A 27,880-nucleotide genomic window follows, 5' to 3' on the forward strand; every position below is an offset into this window, starting at 1 on the left:
CATTTAAAATGTCTAACTCTTTCTAGCTCAAAAAGCTGATGCAAGTAAAATTACTTTTAAAATTATGAAGTGCTCTTGGCAGGATGAGCACTGGGTGTTATGCTATATGTTGGCAACTTGAACTCAAAAAAAAAAAAGTAAAAAAAATAAATAAAATTATGAAGTGCTAAGTCTCTGCATGTAGTTTATTCAAGTTCTACCACTATTAAGTTATAACCCAATTGTAGTTACCTTTCCTGGGAGAGACATGTTCCAGCAGGTTTTTCCAGTTTTTTTCAGAAAACTTCTCACTCCCATTCCAAAACAATCAGTCCATTTATTCAGAGACTACACGTAAGTTTTGTGCTAAGCAAACATATTGACCATTTATGGTTTTGTGTCTAGCACCCTTCTTTTCTCAGGCAATAACCCAATTTTTTTGAGGCTCTCCTCTCCACCAAGGAGGTGGATGAGAGATGCAATCTCTTTTTATGACCTGTTCCTTTGGTCATAGTGACTTAGCAAAGCACGGGCTTCTCCCAGGCTGAATCAATCCCAGTAGCTCAATACCTCTTGCCACATTGGTCTGGTGGGTAGAAGTGGTATAGGCATATAACTCAGGTAGACCAATCAATATCCTAGAGCAACAGCAAAGTCTTTTCCTCTCTCTTGGTAGAGTTATGATGACATCAGTCTAGAAGCTGTTGGCATCCATTGTTCTAGCTATAAGGAGAGCCATCTTATAGTGGTTAAGAATGAAGTCTATATTGAGAAAGAAACAAAGCTGAGGGATAGGTAGGTAGGTAGATAGATTTAGTTTCTCATTCCAGATAACTCTGAAACAGGTTTTGCTTGACTTTATCATGATTTGTTTTCTTGAACTAACAGATTTCTTTTTTTTTAAATTTTTATTTATTTATGATAGTCACAGAGAGAGAGAGAGAGAGAGAGAGAGAGACAGAGACAGAGACATAGGCAGAGGGAGAAGCAGGCTCCATGCAGCGAGCCCGACGTGGGATTCGATCCCGGGTCTCCAGGATCGCGCCCTGGGCCAAAGGCAGGCGCTAAACCAATGCGCCACCCAGAGATCCCTAGATTTCTTTATTTAAATTTAGGTTTTGGGATCCCTGGGTGGCGCAGCGGTTTAGCGCCTGCCTTTAGCCCAGGGCGCGATCCTGGAGACCCGGGATCGAATCCCACGTCGGGCTCCCGGTGCATGGAGCCTGCTTCTCCCTCTGCCTGTGTCTCTGCCTCTCTCTCTCTCTGTGTGACTATCATAAATAATAAATAAAAAAAAATTTTTTAAAAATAAAGTTAGGTTTTGGGATGTCTTGGTGGCACGGTCAGTTAAGCATCTGACTCTTGGTTTTGGCTTGAGCCATGATCTCAGGGTCTTAAGATCAAGACCCACATTGAGCCCTGTGCTCAATGTGGAGTCTGATTAAGACTCTCTTTCCCTCTCCCTTTGCCCCTCCCCACTGCATGCACAATCTCTCATAAATAAATAAATAAATAAATAAATAAATAAATAAATAAATATCTTGAAAGTTAGGTTTCTGTGAACCTAATGATGATCAACTAATACAACAAACTAGATTAGTCATGAAGCTTGAAATGAGTATAATATTCAGTAGATGACTAGCTCTTCAGAAGGCTTGACAATACTGAACCCCTAATTTATTTGCTCCTGGTACACGTCAATCTGTCCAACATCTCCACACGTTATAGCAGAGCACACTGTTTTTAAGCCAGAGCAGAATATGAAATAAGACAAGTCCAAGCATCTTGGACCAAGAGTGAGATTATGCATTTACACAGTGGAAGGAACATCTGTTTCCTGTAAGGTGTTCATTTGTTAGGAAAGTCCATGCTGGACCTCCAAGACTAATAAGCACCAGTTTTTCTCATAAACAAAACAAAACAGAGGAAGAAGCCTTCCTTGTCCTGTATTCGCCTTTGTTACCAATTTCTCTCTCTTCTATCCACAGTCATGTTTTCCTTCCTCATCTCCCCATTTCCTCCCAGTAATCTCACTCTCACTTCCGTCAGCCCACTGAAATGACTCTAAATCTGATGACTTTTCCTTTGCCCAAACCAATGGACATTCTCTGGTCCTACTTTCAATTAATCTTGTAGCATCTGACATTCTGTTCCTCCCATCCTATCACTTTTTCTGCTCCTGGCTTCCAGGAGACTCTGATTTTCTGATCCTCTCACACATTCACTTCTGACTCAGGGTCCTCTGCCAGCATCCTTTGCTTCCATTTATCCTCCAACCTGTCGGTATTCCTGGGAGTTCAGACTATGATCCATGTCCCTGGACAATTTCATCCACTCCCATTTTTAAGCTGTCATATTATACATTTATGATCCCAAGTCTTTATCTCTAATCCTGATATATTTCCAGGACCCAAGACCTTTAATCCCAATGCCTATGCCCAACTCCACTGTGACTGCCTGGCAAACTGCTATGCAAAACTTGCTTCAGAAATCATCACCTCTTCGAAGCCTTTCCTAATCCAACAAGAGAGTTAGCCACTCTTTCTTACAGAAAACACCAACAACTCCTATCTAATTTCGATATCTCTTACATATACAGGTCTGATTCATCTTCTAGGTTGGGGGTTTTAATCACGTCTAAATTATCTTTATAGTCCTAAAATCTAGCACTGAGACTGTCATATGATTAGTTCCTTTTTTTTTAGATTTTATTTATTTTTTCATGGGAGACACACACAGACGGAGAGATACAGAGAGGCAGAGACATAGGCAGAGGGAGAAGCAGACTCCTTGCGGGGAGCAGGATGTGGGACTTGATCCCCAAATTCCAGGATCACGACCTGAGCCAAAGGCAGATACTCAACCACTGAGCCTCCCAGGCACCCCATATGATCAGTTCTTGAAAAATGATGGTTAATTGAATAAACAATGTAGGACGGTAAAAACATTTACAAAAGAAGTTATGCTGCCAACCACCCTGCTTTCCCTGTCTTCATACCAGCTCCTCTCTACCACTTAATCTTACTAAAATGTGGCTTTGATTGCATCACTTGAGCCCAGCAGTGAAGGTCCTCCACATTCCAGATCCAACAACCTTTTTTTTTTTTTTTTTTTTTTTTTTTTTTATGATAGTCACACACAGAGAGAGAGAGAGAGGCAGAGGGAGAAGCAGGCTCCATGCACTGGGAGCCTGACATGGGACTCGATCCCGGGTCTCCAGGATCGTGCCCTGGGCCAAAGGACAGGCGCTAAGCCGCTGCGCCACCCAGGGATCCCTCCAACAACCTTTTTAACTTTATTTCCAACTACTACCTGTCCAGTGTGCATGCTACACGCTAACCAGACAGACTATTCATTATTAGCCAAACACCACCCCCACCCTCTCTCTCTCCCTTATTCCTGCTAACATTTGTTTTAAGCTACCATTTAGGGTTCTTTGGTTGAATTGATTCTGGCTAACCTAAGCCAAAAAATGGGATTTATTAGAAAGATGGTTGTTAGAATTAGAGGGGGAATCTTATTAGAATAAAATGGAGTTGCTCATAGAGTCAATTTTAAAAATGAGCCCCCAGATTCAGAAAGGACAGTTGCTAGGCTGGCTAGTCAGGAACTCACTGACAGTCCTTGCAAAAGGAGAGTCTTGAGCAGCAATGCGATGCTCTCTTCTTGGTTCAGTCTGTCCAAAATTTGAATCCCAGCAAACATTCTCTGAATATGCGCACGTTGACCTGAATTGGGCACAGGGGCGGCCTGTCAATTCCACCAAGACTGGGTTTAGGTAGTTTCTCACTGGAAAACTAAGGTGCTGCTCTCAGAAGACAGCATAGAAGCTTCTGGAGAATCCAAAACAACAGATACCCACCGCACCCACTTACCATACCTTTCCCCATTTTTGTCTGTTAAATCCCATCTCTCCTCAAGGTGATTTCCTGGGACAGATCTTATCTCCTCTGAATTCCCAGACCTCTAGTGGCTCTGATGGTCACGAGAAGGTGCTTTCTGTACTTTCCCCCTCACCTTCATTTTCAGCTCCTTGGAGGCAGGGATCACTCTTGACATAGCTCTGCCCTAACTCTGAATTTAGCCCTCTCCAGTGTTCCGCACGTTAAGAGAAGAACGAAAAGGTTATGATTTAGGAGGAAAGCATGAATGAGGAAGAAGGAAAAGAGACTGAATGAGATGACCTTGGAAATAATCTTTCAACATTAAGTTTTGGCAGCCTTCTAGCACTATTCCTATGTAATTTCCAAGAGAGCTTCATGCTTTCCACACCAAATGTCATCCCCTTTACAAATGGCACGTTCCTAGGACTCAGAACTCCATAACTAACAGCTATCATTATTTTCACAGGGCTATGTGTTGAACATTATCACAGCCAATCCTCAAAACGGCCCTTGAGAAATACCAGTATTATCCCATTCTCAGGCAAGTACATAAACACAGAGTGATTAATTTCTCCAAAGTTAAACAGCTAATAAATTGCAGAGTTGGAATTCCAACAAGGTCTGCTGCCCAGAACTGAGCTCTTAACCTCTGATGTACTATATAAAATACACTAAACAAATTTCATCACCTTTTTTTTTTTTTTTTTTTTGGCAAACGGACTTGACGAATGCTGGTATACACGTAAGTCTTTGCAGAGTATGATCTCTTCTTATGCACTCAATATTAACAGAAGTGTTTAGTGCTATACAAACAAATCTACATAGCATGTTTTGTTAGTATTAAAAGAAGTGCTTAGTTAGCCTTGTACCCACCATCCCTCATAAAGTAGTATAAGTGTCAGAGCTAACTTGAATTCACTTACAGATACCTGTCTTTGTGCAATGTAGATACTTTTAGATAAAATAGCAGAAGAAACTATGTACTGGGAACTGTGGAGTAAAACCACTAATAGAGGAACTTTTTATATTAGAGAACTTAAAAATGGATATATTACTAATACTACACTATATAGCATGGTAGAAAATGATCAATACTGAAACAAAGCCATTCTAGAATGATCTATATAATAATGGATCAGAGCTGGTGATAGCAATATGAACTCCTGTTTAGCTTATATCTGTAAGCTTACATATACAAATACTTATTAATATGTATATGTACATATTTACTGTACACATGTACTTCCTTATCTGTCAGCTCAGAGGGACTAGAAGCAATAATACTCCAATAGCAATGAGTTTACCTTGTATCCAGATCTTGTTTTTTTAAAGATTTTTTAAGGGGGGGGGGGCTGTGAGAGAGGGAGAGAAAAGAATCCCAAGCAGGCTCCACACTCAACATGGAGGCTGACATGGGGCTTGAGCTCATGACCTTGAGATCATGACCTGAGAGGCAATCAAGAATCAGACTCTTAAAGCCACCCATATGCTCCTATATCTTGGGGGTTTTGTTCGTTTGTTAAATATTTTATTTATTTATTTGAGAGAGAGAGAGAGAGAGAGAGAGAGAGGAGAAAGAGAAAAGCAGAGGGAGCAGCAGGCAGAGGAAGAAGCAGTCTCCCCGCTGAGCAGGGAGCCCAAAGTGGGGCTCAATCCCAGGACCCTGGGAGCATGACCTGAGGTGAAGGCAGATGCTTAACCCACTGAGTCACCCAGGTGCCCCTAGATCTTGGTTTCTAACACCATTTCACAATAAATGGGAGTACGACTTGTAGAAATGACTGACTGTGGGACTGGAACAGGGAAAATACAAGATGCTATTGGAATATCTTATAATACTAGAAAGCAAGAAAGGGCTAAAAAGGAAAAACAAAAAAAACCAAAAACCAAACCTGAAATGATAGGGGTGTATCAAAGGACACAGAAGCCAGCTAAAAGGGCTTCCAAAGATTAAAGCTGGAATAATTTGAGCAACAAAATAAAGTAGTATTGGAATATAATACAAAGAATAAAATAAATATCATGAATCCACGGATATAAATGACCAAGTAAATGAAGAACAGACAATATCTCTTCTATAGAGAATTCCAAATGATTTACACAGATGTTAAACTTTCAAGGAGGTAAAATGTGATCCCAACTCCTGTGTGGGCTATGCATAGGATTTTCTTCCAAAGAGTATGGAAAAGAGGCAAAAGAGTAACTTTACAGTGGAAAAACCTGACAAACACTACCTTGGCCAGGTGATCAGTTAATTAGCATCAGTAGTGAGCGATTAAGTTATGTTATAGTATATTTTTGATATGTGATAAAAAAAAATAGTGTTTTATTTCTGTGATCTTCTTCCCCCAATCCTATAACTCATTCTGATGAGAAAAATATTAGGCAAATCCCAACCGAGAAATATTCTATAATATATCCTACTAGTACTCCTCTAAACTGAAGTCTAGAGAAAAGCCTAAGAAAACTGTCATAGCTAAGAAAAACATAAGGAACCATAACTGCTAAATGTTTTGTAGTATCCTGACTGGATCCTAGAATACTGAAAGGACATTAGATAAAATAAACAGATAAACAAACATAAGGAAATCTAAACAAAGAATGGACTTCATTTAATTATAATATATCAGTACGGGTTCACTGGCTGCAACAACAAATGTATCATAGTAATATATGATGTTATCAATAGAGGAAACGAGGCACTGGATATTTAGGGGTTCTCTGTATTATCTTTGTGATTTTTCTATAAATCTATACCTGTTCTGAAATTAAAAGTTATTTTTAAAAAAATCAATGAAGGCATTATCAGCTTAATTACATTGTTGAAGGAAGAGCAGTCCCTCTGGGATTAGAGTGTGGGTATGGGATTAAAGTGTGTCAATTCAATTACTGCGCACATAAATTCTTGAATTAGGACTGGAACCATCTCTTCAACTCTAACTCTCTAGAACAACAGAAATGTAATGCATGCAAGTCACATGTATAATTTTAAATATTCTAGCATCTACATTTTAAAAAGTAAAAAGGAACAAATAAATTAATTTTAATATATGCACATTAAGTTTTAATAATCTAGCTCCATAATATCCAAAATATTATTTCACTCTGTATCCACATTTCAAGCACTCAGATACATGTGGATATTACAGCTCCAAAGCCACATACAAACGCAAACCACAGTATTCATAAGTAAAAGCTGACTTTTCTGAATTCTCCCACCTACAACTACTACAACTACAAATGCAAGAGAAAATTATGGAACATTTACAGCTTCTTCCATTCATGGCTATGCCTAGATAGTCTCCAAAAGCCTTCAAGGATTGACATAACTAATGCGAGAGACTTGAGCATTTTCTTCCAGAAAGGACACCTGTCTTGCTTCACAACTTTGATTTATCTCCTCTGCCTCCATCCTTGATATCCTGAGTTCAAAGTTCAATTCCATTTCATATCCAAAAAACCCTGATACTCATATCCTTTCAAATGTAGGCATTCAGCAAGAGAGATCCACCTAACTCTAGTCTAGGCAGAAAAGGAAGCAAGAATTGAGGTCCAAGTTTCCTAAGAATTCAATTAATATCACAGTCTGTGAAGCTGGGTCCTGACTAACCCTACCACCTGTCGTCTTCAGCAGTGGCAAGAATACTGCTAATAGCTAATTTATTCTGCACATTTTCTGGGAAAAAAATTGTGCTAGTGTGTTCCAGGCTTTCTTCCATTTGATTTTTTTACAACACTGTAAGGTTGAAGCAATTATCTCCTCTCCTGAACTTAAAGATGAAGGAAGCAGGCTTAGAGAGGCCAAGCGATTTGCCCAAGATTGCACATCTAGTAAGCAGCAGAGATTCTAAACAGATCCGATGTCACGTGTGAATCTTACAAGTGGTAGGAGTCACAAAAGACCATTATTCTCTCTGTAAATGAAGTAAGCAAATAATTGCAGAAGAACATTTAAGATTCTTGGGGATGCCTGCTTGTTGTAATGGAACCTCTGCAAAATATCCCCCATTTAGAATTCTTCACCAAAAGAAAAAGAACTTCATAATTAGTATTAGTTATGGTTTGCACCCATCCATTTTCTTGAGTTTATCACAGAACTCTAATCACTAAAATTAAATTTCAAATACAGTACCATAAGAATACTACCTAAGAAGGGACTGATTTGTTTCATTAATCCAGGTACTAAAATTAGTTAAATTCAAACACTTCAGTTTAAGAGCAAAGTCTTTTTATTGTTTAAAACATGTCACAGAATAAGATTTATTTTTTCAAGTGAAGTTTTAAGATACTCAATCTTTTCTATTCTCTCTGGTGATAACACTTTAATACATCATACATGCACAGCAGAGATTGAAGTTCATTATAATCAATCCTACTCACTCTACTTCAATTTAAATAAGTTAATAGGTTGGAGAAAGAACCGCTCTGGCTGCAAAGTTTGGTCCAATTTTGAACTTCTCAACTCAAGTAAATTATAGTTTATCTCCTCTAGATCAACCACTAATGCTATTCAGAAAGAGATTATAATTACTTTTAATTATACTTTTTAAATAGTGGTACATATTGTTAGTCCACAGACCTATATCTGAAATGCATAACGACATGGATATACTTTTCATTCATCCTTTTCTATTTATCAATTAGAAACAGATTATAAAGGGAGCAAGCATAAGTAACTATTAACAGGGAAACTACTACATTTTTAAAGAATTACTGTCATTCAATTAGTCAAATCAGTAAGCATTTTTCCATTGCCAGCTAAACAGTCTTCTTTCAATTCCACTGGAGCTCCTATGTTTGGGCTTTACATTATACCATATGCAAGGCCAAGTCAAGCCTTTATTTTTAAGGCACTTAAAGGTTTCCTTCTATATAGTAAGAATAGTTACATTAAAACATAAAGACAAGAAAAAAAATCAATTGTAACAAAATCTGTTTTCTTAGAAACAGGTTTTACAACTTTGCACCCATGGATGACTTTGTTATTTTATATAAAACATCTTCCCAGTACAAAAATCTATTAGCCCAAATAGAAAATGCTTCTCTTTTAAAACTGTTACAATTAAAAATGAACAAAAATCCAACTAAAATCACAAGTCCTGAAACTCTGGGACTCAAGTCAAAGGAAGTAGTCTCCAGCAACAAGGATAATAAAAATCAAGATGGTCTTGGGCAGTGGAGAAAGGCAGAACTGAAGAGAAGAGGCGAGGTGATGTATCATGAAGTGATGAGGCCATCAGCTATTTTCTCCACAAAAATCTCTGAGGCAGCAGAGCTCGGTGATATATGCTACCTTGGTTTTCTCCTCCTGTTCCCTCACTTGGGCTCATAAACCTCTTTAAGACATCATCCACCTCTCCAGAACTAACTGGGACTTCAGGAGATGAGTGGGGTGTAAGTTCAGAGATCCTGGTTTCAAGCAAATGTCCCTATTAATAGAAAATAGGTGAGGGAAGGGGAAAGAAAAACAAATAAAGGAAGAAAATTATTTATAAACACGCACGTTTGGGGGAAGTAGGGAAAGGGAAATAGGAATGTCAACTTAGGTCCTGCAGAGATTACTGCTGACATCAAGGATTGACTAAGGAGGTGGGAAACAGGAAGCTGCCCACCAGTTCACAGATCAGTGAGCATCCCCTTTTCTACGCACTACACCCCAGAGCCAGGTAGGCCCAAATCCAGACGATGGTTCAATTTCCTTAACAAAACTAAGCTAAAAGTAGTAATCCTATCTGTAGCTAACCACTCAAGTTAAATCTGTATTTAGGGAAAGATAAATCCTAAACCAGTGTCTCACATAACAAAAAAAAATTACCAAATATCATATTCATCGGTTCATTTACTTTAACATTTTTTCTGAGCCCTTTCTAGGTAAATGCCAAGTTGACAGTTGAGCATGGAAAGTAAGTCATGCTAAAACACAAAAACAAGGGGAGCCTGGGTGGCTCAGCTGGTTAAGTGTCTGCCTTCAACTCAGGTCATGATCCCAGGTCCTGGGATGGAGCCCTTTGGCAGGCGGCTCCCTGCTCGGGGGTGAGTCTTCTCCTTCTCCCTCTGTCCTTTGCCCCTGTGCCCATAGCTCTAATTAATAAATAAATAAATAAATAAATAAATAAATAAATAAATAAATAAAAAAAATATCAAAAAAATTTAAAAACCCACAAAAACAAAATCAAGAACACTTATAGGTAGGATACGTGGAATTTCTAAAGCGAGAAAAACTGTACCAGGTGTTACAGAAAATTGGGTTACGGTCTCCCAAGAAGGATGAGAAATAAGAAGTGGGGTGGAGGGGTGTGTGAAAGATACTAATAGCAGCTTGCACCAAAACAGGGCTTTTCGTATGTTAAATCATTTAATCTCCACAACTCCACGAGAGAGACGTACGGCTAGCTCTCCCCTACTGACCAAGAAGGAGAAAGCTGAGAGAGGTTTAACAAACTTTCCTTTGTTTTTTTTTTTTTTTTTTTTTTTTTTTTTTTTTTAATTAAGAAACTTTCCTAAGTGCCCCGACTTTTAAGTGACAGAGCTGGGATCCGAACCCTGGCACCGTGGCTCTTAACCGGCCTGTTCTGCCACCTGGGATACTATCATTGCTAACAAAACAACAGGACTGTGTATCGCAGACCCATGTTGTTGTTGTTGTTGTTGTTGTTGTTGTTTTCTCAATTTTTTTTTTTTTTTGGACCCATGATCTTGATGCATCCACTCGCTCCGTTTGAAAACTCGCATCTCCCTTTCACAAACGAGACAAAAAAACAACACGAAAACCGAGGACTCCGAGAAACGTGCCCAAGGTAGTGCAAGGGACGGGGCGTCCCGGCGCTCCACGAGCCAGCCCGGACGGTCCCTTAACCCTGCGCCGAGTGCAGCTGCGTCGCTCCGCGAGGGCCCCGGCACCACCTGGCGCCTTAGAGACGCTCCCCCGCCCCGCCCCCGAGCCTCGGCGCCCCCGGGGCCACCCCCGCCCGCCGGGTCAGGGCTCTCACCAGGTGGGAGTCGGGGGACCCTCGCAATCTTGCCGGTGATCTCTGCCGTGAGCACCGCGAAGTCCTGCTCGTAGCCTTCGAAGTCGGATGACATGGCGGCTCCGGAGTGACGGCCCCGGGCCGGAGCCCAGGTCGTGGCAGGGGCCACGCGGGACAGAGGAACGCGGTGTCAGGACCCCGGGAGGCGGCCTCGGGAGCAGAGCGGGGAGAACCGGGGACAGCTCCCAACCCGGCCGCTTCCTGGTTGTTCGTCGCAATCACAGTCCCCCCCACCCGCCCCGGAATTTGCCTTGGGTGCGTTGTTTTTTGTCCGCTCGGGCTTCAAGATTTAAAAATTCGCGAAAGAATAGCGCTTCTATTACTGCCCCCCCTCCCCCAACAAGAAGCTTTCGGAAACCTGAGGATTCTTGGGGGGGTGGGGGTCACTGGAAGCTTTTTTTTTTTTTTGGCCCTTCTATCTCCTGAAAATAGAGCTCTAAGTCGCAGGAACTTGCTTCCCGAGGGAAGTCTGATGCGGCGAACCTCCCGGAAGTGGCTGTCGCGGGGACCGCGCACTGGGCGGGAGCGGGAGAGCAGCGGCCGGAGCGCCGGCTGGGGAGACGCGCTGGCGGCGCGGCGGGCTCCGCGCTGCAGCCCCGGACAACCGAGATCTGCTTTACTGCTTGCGCGGGCCTGACTTTCCCGTGACGGGGTTGTCGGCGGAGGAGAAGACCCGTTCCGGGTGAGCCCAGGCCGCCCCGGAAATGCGATGGCCGAGGAGCGGGTACCGAGGACCAGGCTGAGAGGTGGGAGTCCAGGCAAGGGATGGAATCATGATTCGGGCGGTGATTCGCCCCCCCCCCCCCCCCGAGTGAGCCCAGAAGCTCCAGAATGTTGAAACCAACCACGCTGGGCGGGATGCTCGTCCCCCGAGCGAGAACCTGGAAGCGCTCTGTTCTGCGGCGCGGGCGGGAAATTGAGGCTCGAGCAGTGGCATCTGTTGCGCGAAGCCCCTTATGACCCTGCAGCCGAGATCCTCCCGCCGATCCACGGCTGCCCAGCCCGACACACCCTTCCACGGGTCTTCCGGCGCCCTGCATCCTGCCTTTCCTGTCCCTCGCTCCGGAGGCACTTCCTCATCGTGTTTTGTTTTGTTTTGTTTTTCTTTCTTTTCCCCCAAATATTTTCTTTCGTGCTCATCCTCCTGTGTTCCTCGAGGCCCGTCCCCTCCCCTCCTTTCACTCTGTCTTTGCTTTCACTCGCTCGCCTCTTAACCTTCGGCCCAAATAGACCCTTAAGTTGGGTGTTTTGGCGCGAACCCAGGCCAACGTGTAGACCGTGTCGGGCTCCTCCTACCTGGCGAATCGAGCCTCGGTTGTTGGAGGCTGTTTGAAACTTCGTAAAAGGATTTCAGCGACTTGGTTCGTAGTGTAGGTTCAGCTGTTACTTGTGAGCTTGGTGCAAGCACGTAGCCTCCTCTCCGGGCCAGATTTCTTCTTCTTCGATGCAGGAAGCCATTGATTCCATCAACCCTCAAGCCCTCTGCTCCAGCTCTAAAACTCTTGGGTCTCCTCCCACCACTCGCTGAACGCCGGACAAGCACTTTTCCCCTGATAAATTGGAGACAAAGGCATAAAAACAACTGTTTTGGAATCAAGTATCCAGTTTATGTACCGTTCAGACTCGAGCCCTACATTGGATCAGATAAAAATAATTCTCTTTGGCGTTTGATGAGGCGCTCGTCCCATAGCAGTGCGCTTGTGAGATGCTTTGGTTTAGATGGTTATGGGCGTTAAATGTAATACAAATTTTTTTTTTCTTTTAACTGAACTTTCTCATTTTGTTTTCTTTAGGTTGGGTTTCGAGCCAAGACCCTGGATTCTCCTAGTTCACATAAAAGAGCTCTGAGGGTGTACCCGTGAAAATGGCGTGATCTGCATTGGCCTCCCACAATTTGAAGGCATGGCAGTTAAGGAACACACGTGGACTCGTGGCACATGGAAATGTGTGCACAGAAAAAGGAAATCTATGATTTTCTAAAAGTAGGAAGGCATTCTTCCTCACCAAAATGGATACATTCTGCTCAGTTATCAAGTTTGAAAATCTCCAAGAACTAAAGAGACTGTGTCACTGGGGTCCCATCATAGCCCTCGGTGTTATAGCAATATGTTCCACAATGGCCATGATTGACTCTGTGTTGTGGTATTGGCCTTTACATACAACTGGAGGAAGCGTGAATTTCATTATGTTGATAAACTGGACTGTCATGATTCTTTATAACTACTTCAATGCCATGTTTATTGGTCCTGGCTTTGTCCCTTTGGGGTGGAAACCGGTAAGAAAAAGATCCTTTAAGATAAGGAACTCTAATGATAATCATATATTTAGTTTATGGTTTATCTACTAACCAATAATATCAGACACAACCTTCTTTTTGCCTTGGTGGAGGTTAAGCATATTATTCGAATTACCGATCATTTAAAGCTCAAAGTGTTTATTTTGTATCTGTTGGAAAGTATTAATCTAAATTAGTATTTCCCAGCAGAGTTTTAGTGAATACTTGTCCTGCATTAAAAGGAATAAAAAAAGAAGAAGAAGAAGAAGAAGGCTGTTGAATCAATAGTTCTAAATTTAAGAAATAATGCATGTCATGCACCTCTTAAAATTTCACAATGCAGTTTGGCTCTAGGATCTTTATTCATGTAATACATTAACAGCCCTCAGAACTGAGAAAAACTCTTTAGAAATTGCTGGCTTAAATCGTAAGATTTTAAAACCATAACATTAGGAAGTACAGTATGAATCAATTTATGACTTTTTAAAAATTATAGAAAGTTTAATGAATTTCCATATTGCTTGCTGAGGACTACCACCTGATAGCTTGTTAGAAATGCAGAATCTTGGTCCCTACTGCAGACCTAGAAATCAGAATCAGCATTTAACAAAATCCCTACATGATTCTTAGGTACGTTAATGTTGGAAAAACACTTAGGAGTGTACTATTTAAAGTGGGTACAGAGATGAGTAAGACAATTTCATATTCTGAAAAACCTTGTAATTGCAGAAAGAAACCATGGCACTTGTATAAGTAACTAAACTATAGAAAAGAATGGGATGAATGCTGTTGAAGCTAGAAGGACCTGATCTTTTTCAGCTATGGACCTGAGGGAGGAGTGGAAATTTCCATGGATGGGGAAGAAGGCATTTCAAGTTATTGGTGGTGGAAGCGTATGACCAGATGTAACGGGTTATGTAGTGCCAATAAGGCTGAAACAAAGGCAGATTTTGGAAGGCCTTAAATGCATGAAGCCATAGGGAGGTATGAGAGGTTTTCAAGCCAAGCTCTGACCTAATCAGAGTTGTGTCATAGGAATATTATTCTGACAATAGACAGTTTGGATTAGAGAGAAACTACAGTAAAGGAAAGTAGTTCGAAGTGATTAAAATAGTGTAAGAGAAATTTCCTAAAGAGCATCAGCTCTAGTGTTTACATCCCCACTGCAAAATACCTGCTACATGGTCAGCTACCTTTTTCCTGAACTCCTCCCAATCTACTTAGAGTTTGGAAAGATAGGACTAGTTACACTCAGGAGCAGTGGGTTTAAGCGGAGCATGGGGAAGAGAAATTAAAAATGACTTGGGTAATTGGAAGAGCGATGCAGCTGTTACCAGAAACTCAAGGTTTAAAAATATTTCAGCTCAAATAAAAGGGCTGGAAACGCAATTAGAATTCCATCCTTAACCCCACCCCCATAAAACAAAATCAAACCATACCAAAGCATTTATTCATAAGACTTGACATGTTATTACTTAGGATCAGATATCTGATGTATTTTTGTTTATATTTTGCTACTAAGGAAAATTCTCAGGATAGCATGTACCTCCAGTATTGTAAAGTCTGCCAAGCATACAAGGCACCACGGTCACATCACTGCAGAAAGTGTAACAGGTACTGTCTTTGCTCCTCACTGGGGACTGATCAACTTTGTTATTGGTCTTCTGTTGTTCTTTTTACCACATCAGTCTTAGTTTTAGTCTCTACAAGGTGGCTTCTTTATGAAAAAAAAAAAAGTTTTCAAAATACTTGTGTATTTTATCCATTTTATCTGTAAGTCATCAATTTTGATAATAAATAATCCCCACCTTTTTTTGTTATAAGTGAAAAGATTATTTATTTATTTATTTATTTATTTATTTATTTTGGAAAAATACACATTTACTTTGCTCCATGCCCTCCAAGAATAAAAAGTTATGCCTTCATGTGTTTCCATAGATCAGGATTAGTTGTGCTTGTCTCCTGTCATCTTGACTAGCGTTAGAATTGTTCTGAGCCTAAATTATAAGGAAGACCTGCCTTTTCTGTTATTTACGTTGACTAACATTTACATTTTATACAAATCTAATAGATGAATTCAGGTGCATGTTATCACAAGTGTTTAACAAAAAACGTAAAGGGGAGAAAATTGAGTCACTATAAGAAATATGAAATAAACTAGAACGTTTTTAAACACCCAGCTATTCCACTGATTAATAAGAAATTTGTGTTGAGAATGTTTGAGGTTTAAGAAAACCATTTGTGGCAAATAAAGTTTGGTATGAGGCCAAGAAATTTTCTTGTAGCAACAAGGGAAGGAAGTTCAGTAAGACTTTGCTTGTTATACCTCATCTTATATTCCATAGTTAGCTTGCTTAGCTCAGAGAATCCACATCTAAAGGATGAGAACAGGAAGGAAGGAAGTTACAAGGTCTGCTGGGTCCCATCAACCCCAGGGGAGATTTAGAAGTGATTTTGTTGAGTCTCTGTTGTATTCCACTTCAGTCACTGCATTTCAGAGCTAGAGGAAGACCGGGAACCCACACGTATTTATAATGAACCTCTCAGCGGGCCTCCTGACTTCTTTAAATAAACTCACTTGTAGCAGACATCTCTTTCTCAGAAGCTATTACAAAGCCTGACTTTTCTTGTGCTGTTTAGAATTTAAAAGAAGTCATGGTTCAGAGTTATTTAAAAACTCATAAAGACTTTGCTTTCTGTTCCATGGAGTATAATTCCTCTGTGACTCATGAACATGCTGGATTCCTATTTGCTTGATCTTCTGAAGACCAAAGTTATTTAAAGTAGATTGGATTTTCTGCCTCATGTTTAATGTAAATTTTTCTTGTTAGATGTGTGATGAAGATGGACCATCACTGTCCTTGGATCAACAACTGTTGTGGTTACCAAAATCATGCTTCGTTCACACTGTTTCTCCTTTTAGCACCACTGGGTTGTATTCATGCTGCCTTCATTTTTGTTATGACTATGTATACACAGCTTTATAATCGGGTAAGTGACAGTGTTTGTTATAAAACCATTCATGCCAAATTAAATGGTAGTTATTTTTAAGAAGTCCCTTTTGGAAATATGATTTCTATGAATTAGGTTGGGAAACAGAACTCTGTTTTACCTGTATATGAATTTCTTTTTTAAAAAAGTATTAAAATTTAATTTTTAAAAAGATTTTATTTATTTATTTATTTATTTATTTATTTATTTAAGAGCCAGAGCATGGTGGGGGGAGGGGAAGGCAGAGGGAGAAGCAGACTTGCTGCTGAGTAGGGAGCCTGAGGTGGGACTCAATCCCAAGACCCTGAGATCATGACCTGAGCTGAAGGCAAATGCTTTACTGAGCTACCCAGGTGCCCCAAAATGTAATTTTTAAGATGAGGAAAATTACTTTGTTTTGGAAACTTACCTTACTAGCTGTAGTTGAAGTTGGTAATATTTTATCACTATATATAAAATTTATTAGATTTTGTACCTATGATAAGAATAATTGTACCTATGATAAGAATAATTAGAGGGAAAAAAAGGAACAAAAAGAAAAAGACAACACTAATATTTTATATTTCCATCTAATTTATGAGGCAAGTTGTAGTTCTTTTGTTCATTTCTAATTCCAATGTCCGGGGAGGTGGCTCTTGAAGCAGACGCATGTCCCAAAATATCCTCAAGGAGATTAGGTTGACTTATGGACAAGTTGTCCGCAGATAAAGTTCAGAGGTTACAAATTCAATCCCTAAAGAGGCTTGGTGAGTAAATGAGTTTTCCAGGCCTGATGGGGCTGTGGCCTCTGGAGAACACATGCCTTTCACAGGTGGGATAACCCATATTCACCTCATCCAGTTTCTCATGTTTGGAAATCTAGTCCAGTAATACTAAGTCTTCTAGTTTTTCAGGGAAACTCAGAAAATCTGGACTTTTTTAGTATCTCCTGCCTTTTTTTTTTTTTCTTTTTAAGATTTTATTTATTTATTCATGTGAGACACAGAGGGAGAGGCAGAGACACAGGCAGAGGGAGAAGCAGGCTCCATGCAGGGAGCCCGATGTGGGACTTGATGCTGGAACTCTGGGATCACGCCCTGGGCTGAAGGCAGATACTCAACTGCTGAGCCACCCAGGCATCCCCATCTCCTACCTTTTAAATTTTGGGACCTGGCTGAATATTTTAAAACATATTACAGATCAGCCAGTAGGCATCAACAGGCCATATTTGGTTGCATTTTGCCAATTTGTAACCTCTGGTTGTGCCACATAAGGGAAGAAGCAAGGAATTCTAAGCTCTTTTTGTTTCTTTTGTTCCAGTGGAAGATTCCTGTAGATATTGAAAAGCAAGGAAAAGATGGATGACACAGTTACAATTTAGATTAATGTCTAGTCCTATTCATGCATATTAATGTTAGTGAATTATGCCTTATGCTTTCTGAGGGGAAATGATTAAGAACAAAAAAAGTAACATTTGAAAATAACTAAGAATGATATCCTCCATATTAGTAGGAGTTCAAGCCCCAGTATTAATTAGAAGCAAATTAGAAATTCACTTGCTTTTAGCCACAGTTTCAGTTCATCATTTGTTGTTCTTTTTTGATCAAGTTGTTTAAATGTTCCAGTAGTCTGAACATTTACATAAACTGAGTATTTCAAGTGTGTGTTGTTTTTGTAGCTCTCCTTTGGGTGGAACACGGTAAAGATTGATATGAGTGCAGCCCGGAGAGATCCCCTTCCAATTATTCCCTTTGGATTAGCAGCATTTGCGGCCACCTTGTTTGCCTTGGGATTAGCTTTAGGAACAACCATAGCTGTTGGGATGTTGTTTTTTATCCAGGTAAGTTTCTTGGTTAACTCTAGCTAAAAGTTGTCAACTTTCGAGCTGCTTATAATGAGAAAGAGATAAAGCCTGCATTAGAAATGAAAATTATTGTTACCTGTTCCATCTAGGTAACTAATCTCTGTACTAGTCAGGTAATTTTGAAGTAACTTCACCAGAATTTCCAGATAATTTATTTAATTTTTAATATGTTATCTTAGAGTTATATATCACTTTATAGCGGAGAAAGCTCTCCTCACATTTATAGTCTCTTGATCTTCACATCAATCCCCAGAAAGAGCAGAAGAGGAGTATTTTCCCTTCCTTACAGCTGAGTCTTTGAATCACAGAAAGGCGAAATGACTTAACCCAGGATTACCCACTAATGTATTCAGTAGATGTAATTATTAATGCCATTTTATAATAGCATGTATTTAATCATCATCCTTATAATATAGCCAATGTTTATTGAGCACTTATTATGTACAAGACACTGTTTAGGGACATCACATGTAGTTCATTTTATTTCAATAACAACCCTATGGTACAGGTGTTATTTAATGCCTATTCTGGTGAACAACTGCTAATTCCTGAGGCTACAATAATGAAAATGAAAAGTGTCTGGCCCCTAGAGAAGTCACAATTAGCAGTAAACAGTTAATTCTGGCTCATGTGTGTATCGTAGGTTTATGTACAAAGTGCTGTGAGAACACAGAGGAGGAGAATGTGACCCTTGAAGAGATCACAAAACAGTTATGACTTATTTCATTCACTTAATTAGCTTGTTCATGAATTGAAGGCCTGCTGTGGGCCAAGTGTTGTGCTCGACCCTAGGAATGTGATGAAGACTCCTTGCACCTGAGTGTTTGTACTGTGCCACACTGCCTCTGGACACAGCCAGACTGAAAGAAAAGGCAGGCCTCGCATAGAATCAGAAATGCTGGCTTCAGGACCCTTGTGCATCACCCCACTCTTTTAAATTAAAACTCATTGTTTTTAAAATATGCTGGTTTTGGCTATACTTCATGTTTTTCTATTAGCCTGGGATCAAATTTTTTGAAAAAAAACTCCCCGAATGCCTCTAATTAATAATCACATTAGAAGTAAACTAAAACCCTGTGGTGTAAATGGCCCCATTAGTGGAATTTGTTATAGCTAGGAGAATTGATTAATTGAATCAAGTCTGAATATATTCAGTTTTTGAGGCAAACAATATCTGGGTTGACTGAGATACTTTCTTATAGTAAATAAAGTAATCATAAACTTAAGGTTAATTAAAGATAATGATAAGACATCTTAATAGCAAAGTGTACAAGTACTGATTAAATGGATTATACCAATGTTTTATTAATACTCTGGAAACCTTATTCAGAAGATAGCACTTAAAACATGAAGCTTTATTAAAATAGTGGATTCAGATTTGATTATGGATTGCCATAATCATCTTGTGGAAAGGCATTGTAGTTCAGGGCTTCAGAACAAAAACTTGAGAGTCAGATGGACCACACCCTGAGTGTGTTACTTAACCTTTGGTATCCTGGTCTCTTCATCAGTGGAATGGAGCAATAAAAACTCTCATAGGGTTACTATGAAGATGATAATCTTAACCAAAGTTTCATCATAAAATTTTACTGTTTATCATTTAATTTTCAGATGAAAATAATTCTCAGAAACAAAACTTCTATTGAATCATGGATTGAAGAAAAGGTAAATTTTAATAATTGTTTCCTTAATCTCAATAAAGATTAGTTCATAGGCCAGATTAACTAATAAATACCCACAAGTGAAAACTTCACTGTCAGATGGCTTTCTTAAGTCATTTGCTTGCCACATAAAAGGTAAATATAGGAAAGAAATATTTTGATTCATTCTTGGTTTAATATAATGCCCACAGAAATTTGCTTCTCATTCACCCCGAGTTGCTGAAGATGCCTAAGCCATACATTAAACCATTTGGCCATTATTTCTCAGATTAGGGGTGAAGATAGGCTATTTGGAAAGGAACCTCACTCCTACCAAGGTGCCATCAAGTTTTTTTCAGTGCTTTATAAGCCATATCAGATTGGGCTTATTGTTACCTGTTCCATGTATAGCTTGCTACAGACCTCACAACCTTTAAACGCACTCCATCCTATCTTGTGATTCTATTGTAAAAAGTCAATCTGACTACTTTGCTCCCTGCTTGAAGCTTCTCAGAGCTTCACCGTCACTGTAGCAGGGGTTACAAACCCAAATGCCTGCAGGGGGCCAGGGAGATAACTTCGGTGACAGGAGCTAGCCTGTGTACTAAAGCTGCCTAGCAGATGAAGTTGACTGTTGTCATAGAACTATTTTCTCTTCCTTACAGGTGAGTCTTTGAATCACAGAAAGGTGAAATGACTTAACCCAGGATTACCCACTAATATATTCACTAGATGTAATTATTAATGCCATTTTATAATAGCATTGGTGGGTACTCACCCAGTATTGTGAAATCATCTAATTCTTTTTCTAGAAAAGTAATAGATCTGGATTTCTTTGACATCTCTTTTCTGTTTATAAATATTAGCGAGCAATTCAAATTAACAAAAATCTTCGGGGGCCAAATAAAACACACCAGTAGGACATATTTAGCCCCTTGGCAGCCAGTCTGCGAACTTTAATTTACAGCAGTAGGTTCTCAAACTTTTTGGTCTCAGGAACCTTTTTACATTCTCAGAATTGTTAAGGACACTAAAGAGCTTTTGTTAATGTGTATAATGTCTGCCGGTGATTGCCATATTTTCTGAGAAGAATTTTGAAGATTTATTATTTCATTTAAAAATAATAAACCCATTATATGTTTAAAAAAAGCATATTTTTAAAAATTATATTTTTCAAAGTAAAAAATAAGAGTGGCATTGTTTTATAATTTTACGAATCTCTTTAATATCTGACTTAACAGAAGACAGTTGGATTCTCACATCTCCTGCATTCAATCTGTTGAGATATGTTGCTTTGATTGAAGTATATGAAGAAAATCCAGCCTCACACAGATAAGTAGGTAGAAAAGGAGAGAGTATTTCAATAGGCTTTTTAGTTAATAGTGAATGTTCTTTGATACTACATGAAAACTTAATAAGTGATAGTTTTGAAAGGTTAGTTGCATGTGAGATGTGAAGCTGTATCAGTAAACATTTTGTAGTCTTTTACATTTCAGTCCATCAGGACATCTTGCTCTTTGAATGGACTTTTTTTTTTTAATATTTTATTTATTTATTCATGAGAGACACACAGAGAGAGAGGCAGAGACACAGAGGCAGAAAGCAGGCTCCGTACAGGGAGCCCGATGCGGGCCTCAGTCCCGGATCTCCAGGATCACGCCCTGGGCTGAAGGCAGTGCTAAACCACTGAGCCACCTGGGCTGCCCTTTTTTTTTAAACTCACATATGACTTTATAACATCAGGTATTGGTTATTTGGAAAATACAAAAATACAGTTTTATAGGGTTATTCAGATTTTCCAGATGTTGACACATTCATTCATATCACTACCAATTTTATGGGGGAAGATCTTTAGATTTTGGAAAGCTGTCAAGCTCATAGTGGTGGATATAAATTTTCCAAAATTCTAATTTTCACTTGAAAGTCTTAGTTTTTTTTTTTTTTTGAAAGTCTTAGTTTTTTATTGGCAACAAATAGTTGTTTATGTTGAAGTAACAACTTGACTTCATTTTTGAGAAAATTTCTGCCTAATATTGAAGTTTCAATAACCTTAGTTTGTTTTATTACTCATTTTTTCAAGTAAAATTAGCATTATATAAAAACAGCTGGCTACACAGCGTTTGTGAGTTCACAGCTCAAACACATGTATTCCTTGAGATAAGCACTTTGGCATACTTTATGTGTATTCCTATCTTGTCACAAAGAATATTGAAAGGACATCTACTTGAGAGTTGAGATTTAATAAAAATCATAATTTTTATTGCATCAAGGACATTCTTATGTTATGTAAAACTTTGTTGTTTTTTTTGAGTTATGAGTATGTGTAATGGTGAAGAATACAATATCTACTTACACAAAGTGGTGCCACCACCTTGATTTCTGCTTAAGGTACTAGCAGTTTAACCCACTCTTGCAAATGTCAATGCAATGAAAAAGACAAATAACATCTTAGTATTAAAATGAAAGTTGTTTGACTTTGTTGAACTTCAAGAAAAGGTCTTGGGGACTGGAAGAGCTGTGCAGAGCATGCTTTGAGAACCATTGATACACATTTAAGTCCAAGCTCCTTAGCTTATGCATAATTAAATCCTTCATGTCTTCCCTGTTTTTTTTGCCTGATTTCTTCTGCCTCAAGACTTAGTTTAGGTGTCATTTCTTCTGAAGAACCTTCCTTGAATCTTCGTAGATTAGCTAAGTAGTTTTTTCTTGTCTTTCCCATAGCACCTTTTGTTCACCTCTGTTCCCCACCCCCCCTTTTTTTTTTCCTCTTTTTTTGAGAGTGTGAGCAGGGGGACGGGGAGAGGGAGAGAGAGAATCCTGAGAAGGCTCAACACTCAAGCAAGAACCTGATGCAGGGCTCAATCTTAAAGCCCTGAGATCAGGACCTGAGCTGAAATCATGAGTCAGATGCTTAACTGACTGAACCCCCCAGGCGCCCCACCTTTTAACACAGTATTAATAGAATCCCCCCAGCTTCGCTGAGTGCTTCTCTTAGGCAGAGACCAGGGCTCAGTCATTTTTGTAAACAACTCTTATCCTTACCACTATTCCTTTGTTAATAGGCTAGATCTCTGTTCTTTGAGACTCTTGTCCATTTTGAAGACTCTGAAACTTTTGTTTATTAAAAGGGAAAATAAATTATCCTTTACTGTTTGTGGGGATTTACAATTTAGTAGATTCATACGCACATAGTTTGATAATAGTTTTAATCGAATTAACATCAATATTACTTTATAAGTAATTGCAAGAGGCCTTTCCCTAAGATCTTGTCCCCTGATAAAAAATATTTCAAGGTATAATTTCTAGTTAGCATAATATATCATGATTAGATTAATAGTTTTTTTCCTAATAACCAAGGCTCTTCATAAAGTGCTGTGCCAAATCTAGAAGATTTTAAAACTGGCACTCTGTTGCTGACTAAAAAGTACAAGTAAGTGATTATATTAACTTAATAGAAAATTCATCAAAATTAGGCACTAAATTTTATACAAATTTTACAAATGTACAACTGGGTTTGTACACTCATGGGAGGAATAAATAAATAATGTGTCTTTATACCACTAGATGTCAGTGGAACTAAAGAAATTTTAAGCCAGTGTATCTCCTTACGTTTTTAAAGTGATCAATTTAAATGTCTAGAATTTATGCAACCTGAATATTTATATATATATGCATAAAATGTACATAGAAATACATGTATAAGTGAGTACATATACACGTGTAACAGCATAAAAAACTGAAAGAAGAAAAAAAAAAAAGAAACTGAAAGAAGATCTACACATTTCTCCTAGTTTTTTAAAAAAATAATTTTCAGAAAATGATGCCTCCCCTCATACCTCTTTACCTGGCCATTCCCACAGATGTTTTTGCACCCAAGAAACAAGTGCTGCCTTCTGGATCACCCCTGAAACAGTTCCTTTCATCCTGAATAAACTCTTGCTTTCTCTTAAATCTTTTTATCAACATCCCTTCTTTCCACCTGGATTCTTTTATTAGCTGAATGACCAAGAACAGTGAGGATTTGTTATATGTGGAATAAAGCTATTTTTTAATTTATTCAAAAATGCTTGTTCCTGAATAAGCCCACCTAGACATTTCCTGAATGACCTCATACGAGATTGGCATTGAATAGCAAGTTCCTCTTACGTGATGGTAAATTTTGTGTATCTCTTTTATGTACACTGACACTACAACAAGGAGGTAGCATTTTTAGGAGTGATACAAATCTGAGGACTAAATGTATATTACTATCAAGACTGTCAATAATATATCACTTAAAGCCCTTCGAGGCAGAGACATCTACCATCTTACCTCTTTGTTACCCACAGGCTAAGGATCGAATTCAATATTACCAACTAGATGAAGTCTTTGTTTTTCCCTATGATATGGGAAGTCGATGGAAGAACTTTAAACAGGTATTCACATGGTCAGGGGTCCCTGAAGGAGATGGACTAGCATGGCCAGTAAGAGAAGACTGTCACCAGTACAGCTTAACAGTAAGTGTTTCTGTTCAGATAATCTTTCCTTTCTGTCTCCCTTCTTCCCCTTAAGTTTCCCTTAACTCAGATGACATTTTATAGTAAAATAAGTCATAAAATTTTTTTCAGTTTGGCAAAAATAAATCTAAGTTAACAATCCTAAAGCACTCCATATATCCTATCTCTCTTTTTCTTTAAATCTCTCTGTAATTCTCCATACATGTGAGATAGAGTCCTGATCCCTTCACTTAGTTATAAAATCTGGCCTAAAGCTGTCTCCAACTACTTCCTAATGGAAATCACCCTTTCCAGTCCGCCTGGTTTCCTCAGTGAACTCCCTGTGCAATCTTGCACCTGCCTCTGTCTATGCTGGTTTTTCTGTCTTGTATTACCTCTTCTCTATAGGAAATTATCAAGGCCGGTGTCAGCCCCACCTCATCTGGATGTGGCCCTTAACTATGTGCCACTGTATGGCGCACATGAGGTCTCATATTTTCATTTAATTCTTATATCTAATATCTTTAATTTGACAAGATTCTAGTACAGAGACCATGAGTTATCTTGATTTCCCCTACTGTATCTAATATAGTACCATTTAATAAATTGTTGCTGAATAAGTGAAGAAAAGTGAGTTGAAATGATTTTTAGTGGAGACTTGAAGATAAATTTTGCAGTCTGTCTACCCTGTCTGTAAGGAATCTGAATGTCTGGGTCATCTTCACCTTCAGGACTAGCCTAGAAGCCTCATGAGGGCAGTGAGCACATCTCCCTCTTCCCTGGGCCTTAGCAAATGCTCAGTGAGTATACATAGATTAAAACAGTAGAATACAGGGAAGGAAGCCCCATGTCAGCTCCAACTCTCAGTCATAGTGCCTACTTTTCTGAAAAAAACAAAAACAAAAAAACAAAACATGTGGCCTTTGAATTGTCAGCACTGTGAAATGCTGGAAAATTGGGAGTTTGTCATGTCACTGTGATACAGTAAATGGCACAAGGCTGTTTTCAACACTAAGATAACATTTTTTCTTATGTCTCCAAACAGATTGAACAGTTGAAACAAAAAGCAGATAAAAGAATCAGAAGTGTAAGTCATATTTTTTGCAATTATACTAGTTTCTTTTCCTTTTGTCAGGCTCTATACTTCTGTGTAGTTTTCAAAATTGCCTTTGTGTAGAAGCCAACTGTTGGCTTTTATTAAATAATATTTCTTAGTAGAACCGTTGAAATTTGATACAATTCACTTTTGTTTTCTTTTAAATAGTTTAGACTGGAGGTTTAGAGGGAATGTAGTCCGCTTATATTGCCAACAGGAAAGTAATTATCCTCAATATAGCTCATTAGTGTGAAATTCATCCTTATACTTCTGCTGTACAATATGATGGCCACTAGGCGCATGTGGCTATTTAAATTTAAAGTAATTAAAATTAAATTAAAAATTCACTTCCTTGGTTGCACTGGCCACATTAGAAGTGTTCAATAGCTACATGTGTCTACCACAAATATGGGACATTTCTGTCATTGCAGAAAGTTCTGCTGGACAGCACTGCTCTAGAACTTAATTCTTAGCTATGTGCTTAAAATGCAGGGTAAGAAAAGCCTGGAAAACTAGAAACATCAGTTGCCTCCTATAAAGGAACTGGGAGGGAAAGACTTGTCACCTGATACTTTGGATCTGCCTTTAACAACTTAAATTCAAATTTACAGAAATTAAGGGGTAAATGTTAAATTGTTTTTCTGATTACTGATGACAGGTGCGGTATAGAGTAATAGAGGATTACAGTGGTGCCTGCTGTCCTTTGAATAAAGGAATCAAAACCTTCTTCACCAGCCCCTGCACTGAGGAGCCTCGAATAAGGCTACAGAAAGGGGAATTCATTTTAGCCACAAGAGGGTTACGGTGAGTTGTAGGAAGTACTGAATTTCTTCTTTAATGATGAAATTAGCATCTAACCTAAAAAAATTAATTTTAATCTTTTAAATATTTCAGATACTGGTTGTATGGAGATAAAATTCTTGATGATGCCTCTGTAGAAGGTATGGAAATGGAAAGAAATGTTTAATAGACAAGGTTGCTAATTCCAAATTTTGCAGGAATAACTCTTGTAAACACAATCAGTGTCACATGCATTAGGAAATAGACACATCATCAAGCAAGAAAAAAAGACTTCTTATAGAAGTGCTTCACTTGTGATATTGAAGTCCCCAACAGCCCTTACTTACATTTCATTGGTGAGGAAACTGAAATGTAGAGAGACTGAGCACTTTGCCCGAGACCACACTAAAAACAGGTAGAGCCAGGGCTCCAATCCAAGAAGCCTGGCTCTAGAACCTGTACAATAAACCCCTCTACCATACAGTCCCTCTGTGAATGAATATTCCCATGAAGTTATTATGGAAACTGATGGATTTGAAATTGTGTCTTCAATTTTTTTTTTTTTTTTAAGTTTTAGGATTGTTCTTTCTTAAAGCAAAGATTAATCCCAGATGCTTTTTCTAAAACACTAGGTTAACCGTGAAGTAACCCCATATAACTGCTTAGGCAACCTGTTAGAAAAAAACCTACATGTTAGTAAAAAACCTAAGAAGGAAATTCACAGACGCTGCAGGGAGGTGGTTCCCTGGAACAGATAAAGTATGACATTGGGCCCAGAACACCACAAGCATGCATGTGCAAGTGAATACCCATATTGAGAAGTCCATCCCCTCCAGCTCTACTTCGGGTTGTTCTGAATCACATAAGCACCTTTCCAGATAATGACATTTGGGAAATACTGGTTTTTTTTAGCTTGTTAGATAGCATTTTAAAACTATTTTTTTTCTCAAATTGTAAAAGATGGTAAAGGGAAAAAGTAAAGCAGAACTAAAAACTTATTGATTTGAATAGGACTTATAGGGCTCAGCGGTATCATTGTTGTAAATCTATTTCACGTCAGTTTCATTTCCTCCATCAGGTGTCTCACGAATCAGAGGCTGGTTCCCTAGAAACTGTGTGGAGAAGTGTCCCTGTGATGCTGAAACAGATCAAGCCCCAGAGGGCGAGAAGAAAAATAGATAGCCACTGTTACAGTAAAATTACTCTTTAAATCCTCTCCATTACTTGAAAATTGTACATATTACTACAGAATTATGCAATGACCCTACTCTGGGCAAGGTGTTCTTTTCTTCAAAGGTGCCCTAGTGCCATAATCTAAATATTTTTATTACCATTTTGAAATGGAGAAGCCATTCTGCACATGCCTTTGAATTTCTGCCCCCTCTTTGCCACCTCTTCCTCTCCTCAAAAGGAAAAACACTTCACCCAAGTAAGTCAGTTGCATTTTCTCTAGGATTTTTTTTATGCTGTGCACACTATGGACCTCACCTGCAGATAGAGTTCCCCCGTTTGCCAGGAGCATCTGCATGTGATGCTTTTATCTTGTTTCCCCCTCAGTTGATATTTCTTATATAATATTCTAGATACTATAGAACATAATAAGTCAGATTCAATATAAGCTTAAATTTTATTACCTGTCTTTTAATAATGCAAATTTTTGTCAAATCAAATAAAGGTCAATGGATGTTCTATATAAATCCAGTTTTTACTTAAAGCCTCATTCTTTGGGTTGACTAAAAAGATTTATCTTCATTCTTTCTGGAAAAACTGCTCTACTACTTATGAAAAATCGGCATCTTTAATCATGAGTCTTAAGGTATTCAGTAAATGAATTAATGGCATATTGAGATCACAGCATTCTGGGAGACTTTCAACCTAGCGAGCTTCAG

At 38.8% G+C, this 27,880-nt stretch overlaps 2 protein-coding genes across 16 annotated transcripts in view; one reads left to right on the top strand and one right to left on the bottom strand.

Moving 5' to 3' along the window:
* Nucleotides 1-11,127, bottom strand: part of VTI1A (vesicle transport through interaction with t-SNAREs 1A) — a 356,845-nt gene extending 345,718 nt beyond the window's left edge. For 8 of the 14 annotated variants that reach the window (XR_012020590.1, XM_072805321.1, XM_072805316.1 and 5 more), the window contains exon 1: nucleotides 10,853-11,127. Coding sequence is in view for 12 of the 14 variants with exons in the window: in XM_072805321.1 (XP_072661422.1) it covers nucleotides 10,853-10,946 (94 nt within the window). In the remaining 2 variants the exon portion in view is untranslated. The remainder of the gene's footprint in view (nucleotides 1-10,852) is intronic. The other 6 variants (XR_012020591.1, XM_072805325.1, XM_072805314.1 and 3 more) reach the window with 2 other exon arrangements.
* A 240-nt stretch (nucleotides 11,128-11,367) lies between these two features.
* On the top strand, nucleotides 11,368-27,688 carry ZDHHC6 (zDHHC palmitoyltransferase 6). Of its 2 annotated transcripts, none has more exons than XM_072805313.1 (11): nucleotides 11,368-11,573; nucleotides 12,685-13,166; nucleotides 14,689-14,780; nucleotides 15,998-16,157; nucleotides 17,815-17,976; nucleotides 19,612-19,665; nucleotides 23,969-24,136; nucleotides 25,161-25,202; nucleotides 25,870-26,015; nucleotides 26,106-26,152; nucleotides 27,070-27,688. In XM_072805313.1, exons 2-11 carry the CDS (start codon nucleotides 12,900-12,902, stop codon nucleotides 27,171-27,173), a joined length of 1,242 nt encoding a protein of 413 aa, XP_072661414.1. In that variant the 5' UTR covers nucleotides 11,368-11,573; nucleotides 12,685-12,899; the 3' UTR covers nucleotides 27,174-27,688. The 2 variants fall into 2 exon arrangements, with proteins under 2 accessions (XP_072661414.1, XP_072661413.1); XM_072805312.1 differs by having other exon boundaries at nucleotides 11,376-11,637.
* The last annotated feature ends 192 nt before the right edge of the window (nucleotides 27,689-27,880 follow it).

Source organism: Canis lupus, chromosome 29, assembly GCF_048164855.1.
Source record: "Canis lupus baileyi chromosome 29, mCanLup2.hap1, whole genome shotgun sequence".
Taxonomy (NCBI): Eukaryota; Metazoa; Chordata; class Mammalia; order Carnivora; family Canidae; genus Canis; species Canis lupus.

Bases quoted from the DNA above. Each gene is read 5' to 3' on its own strand.
- ZDHHC6 (XM_072805313.1), top strand. From the start codon at position 12,900: ATGGATACATTCTGCTCAGTTATCAAGTTTGAAAATCTCCAAGAACTA. The intron at 13,167-14,688 runs GTAAGAAAAAGA...TTTGCTACTAAG, and splicing joins TCCCTTTGGGGTGGAAACCG to GAAAATTCTCAGGATAGCAT. The intron at 24,137-25,160 runs GTAAGTGTTTCT...GTCTCCAAACAG, and splicing joins GTCACCAGTACAGCTTAACA to ATTGAACAGTTGAAACAAAA.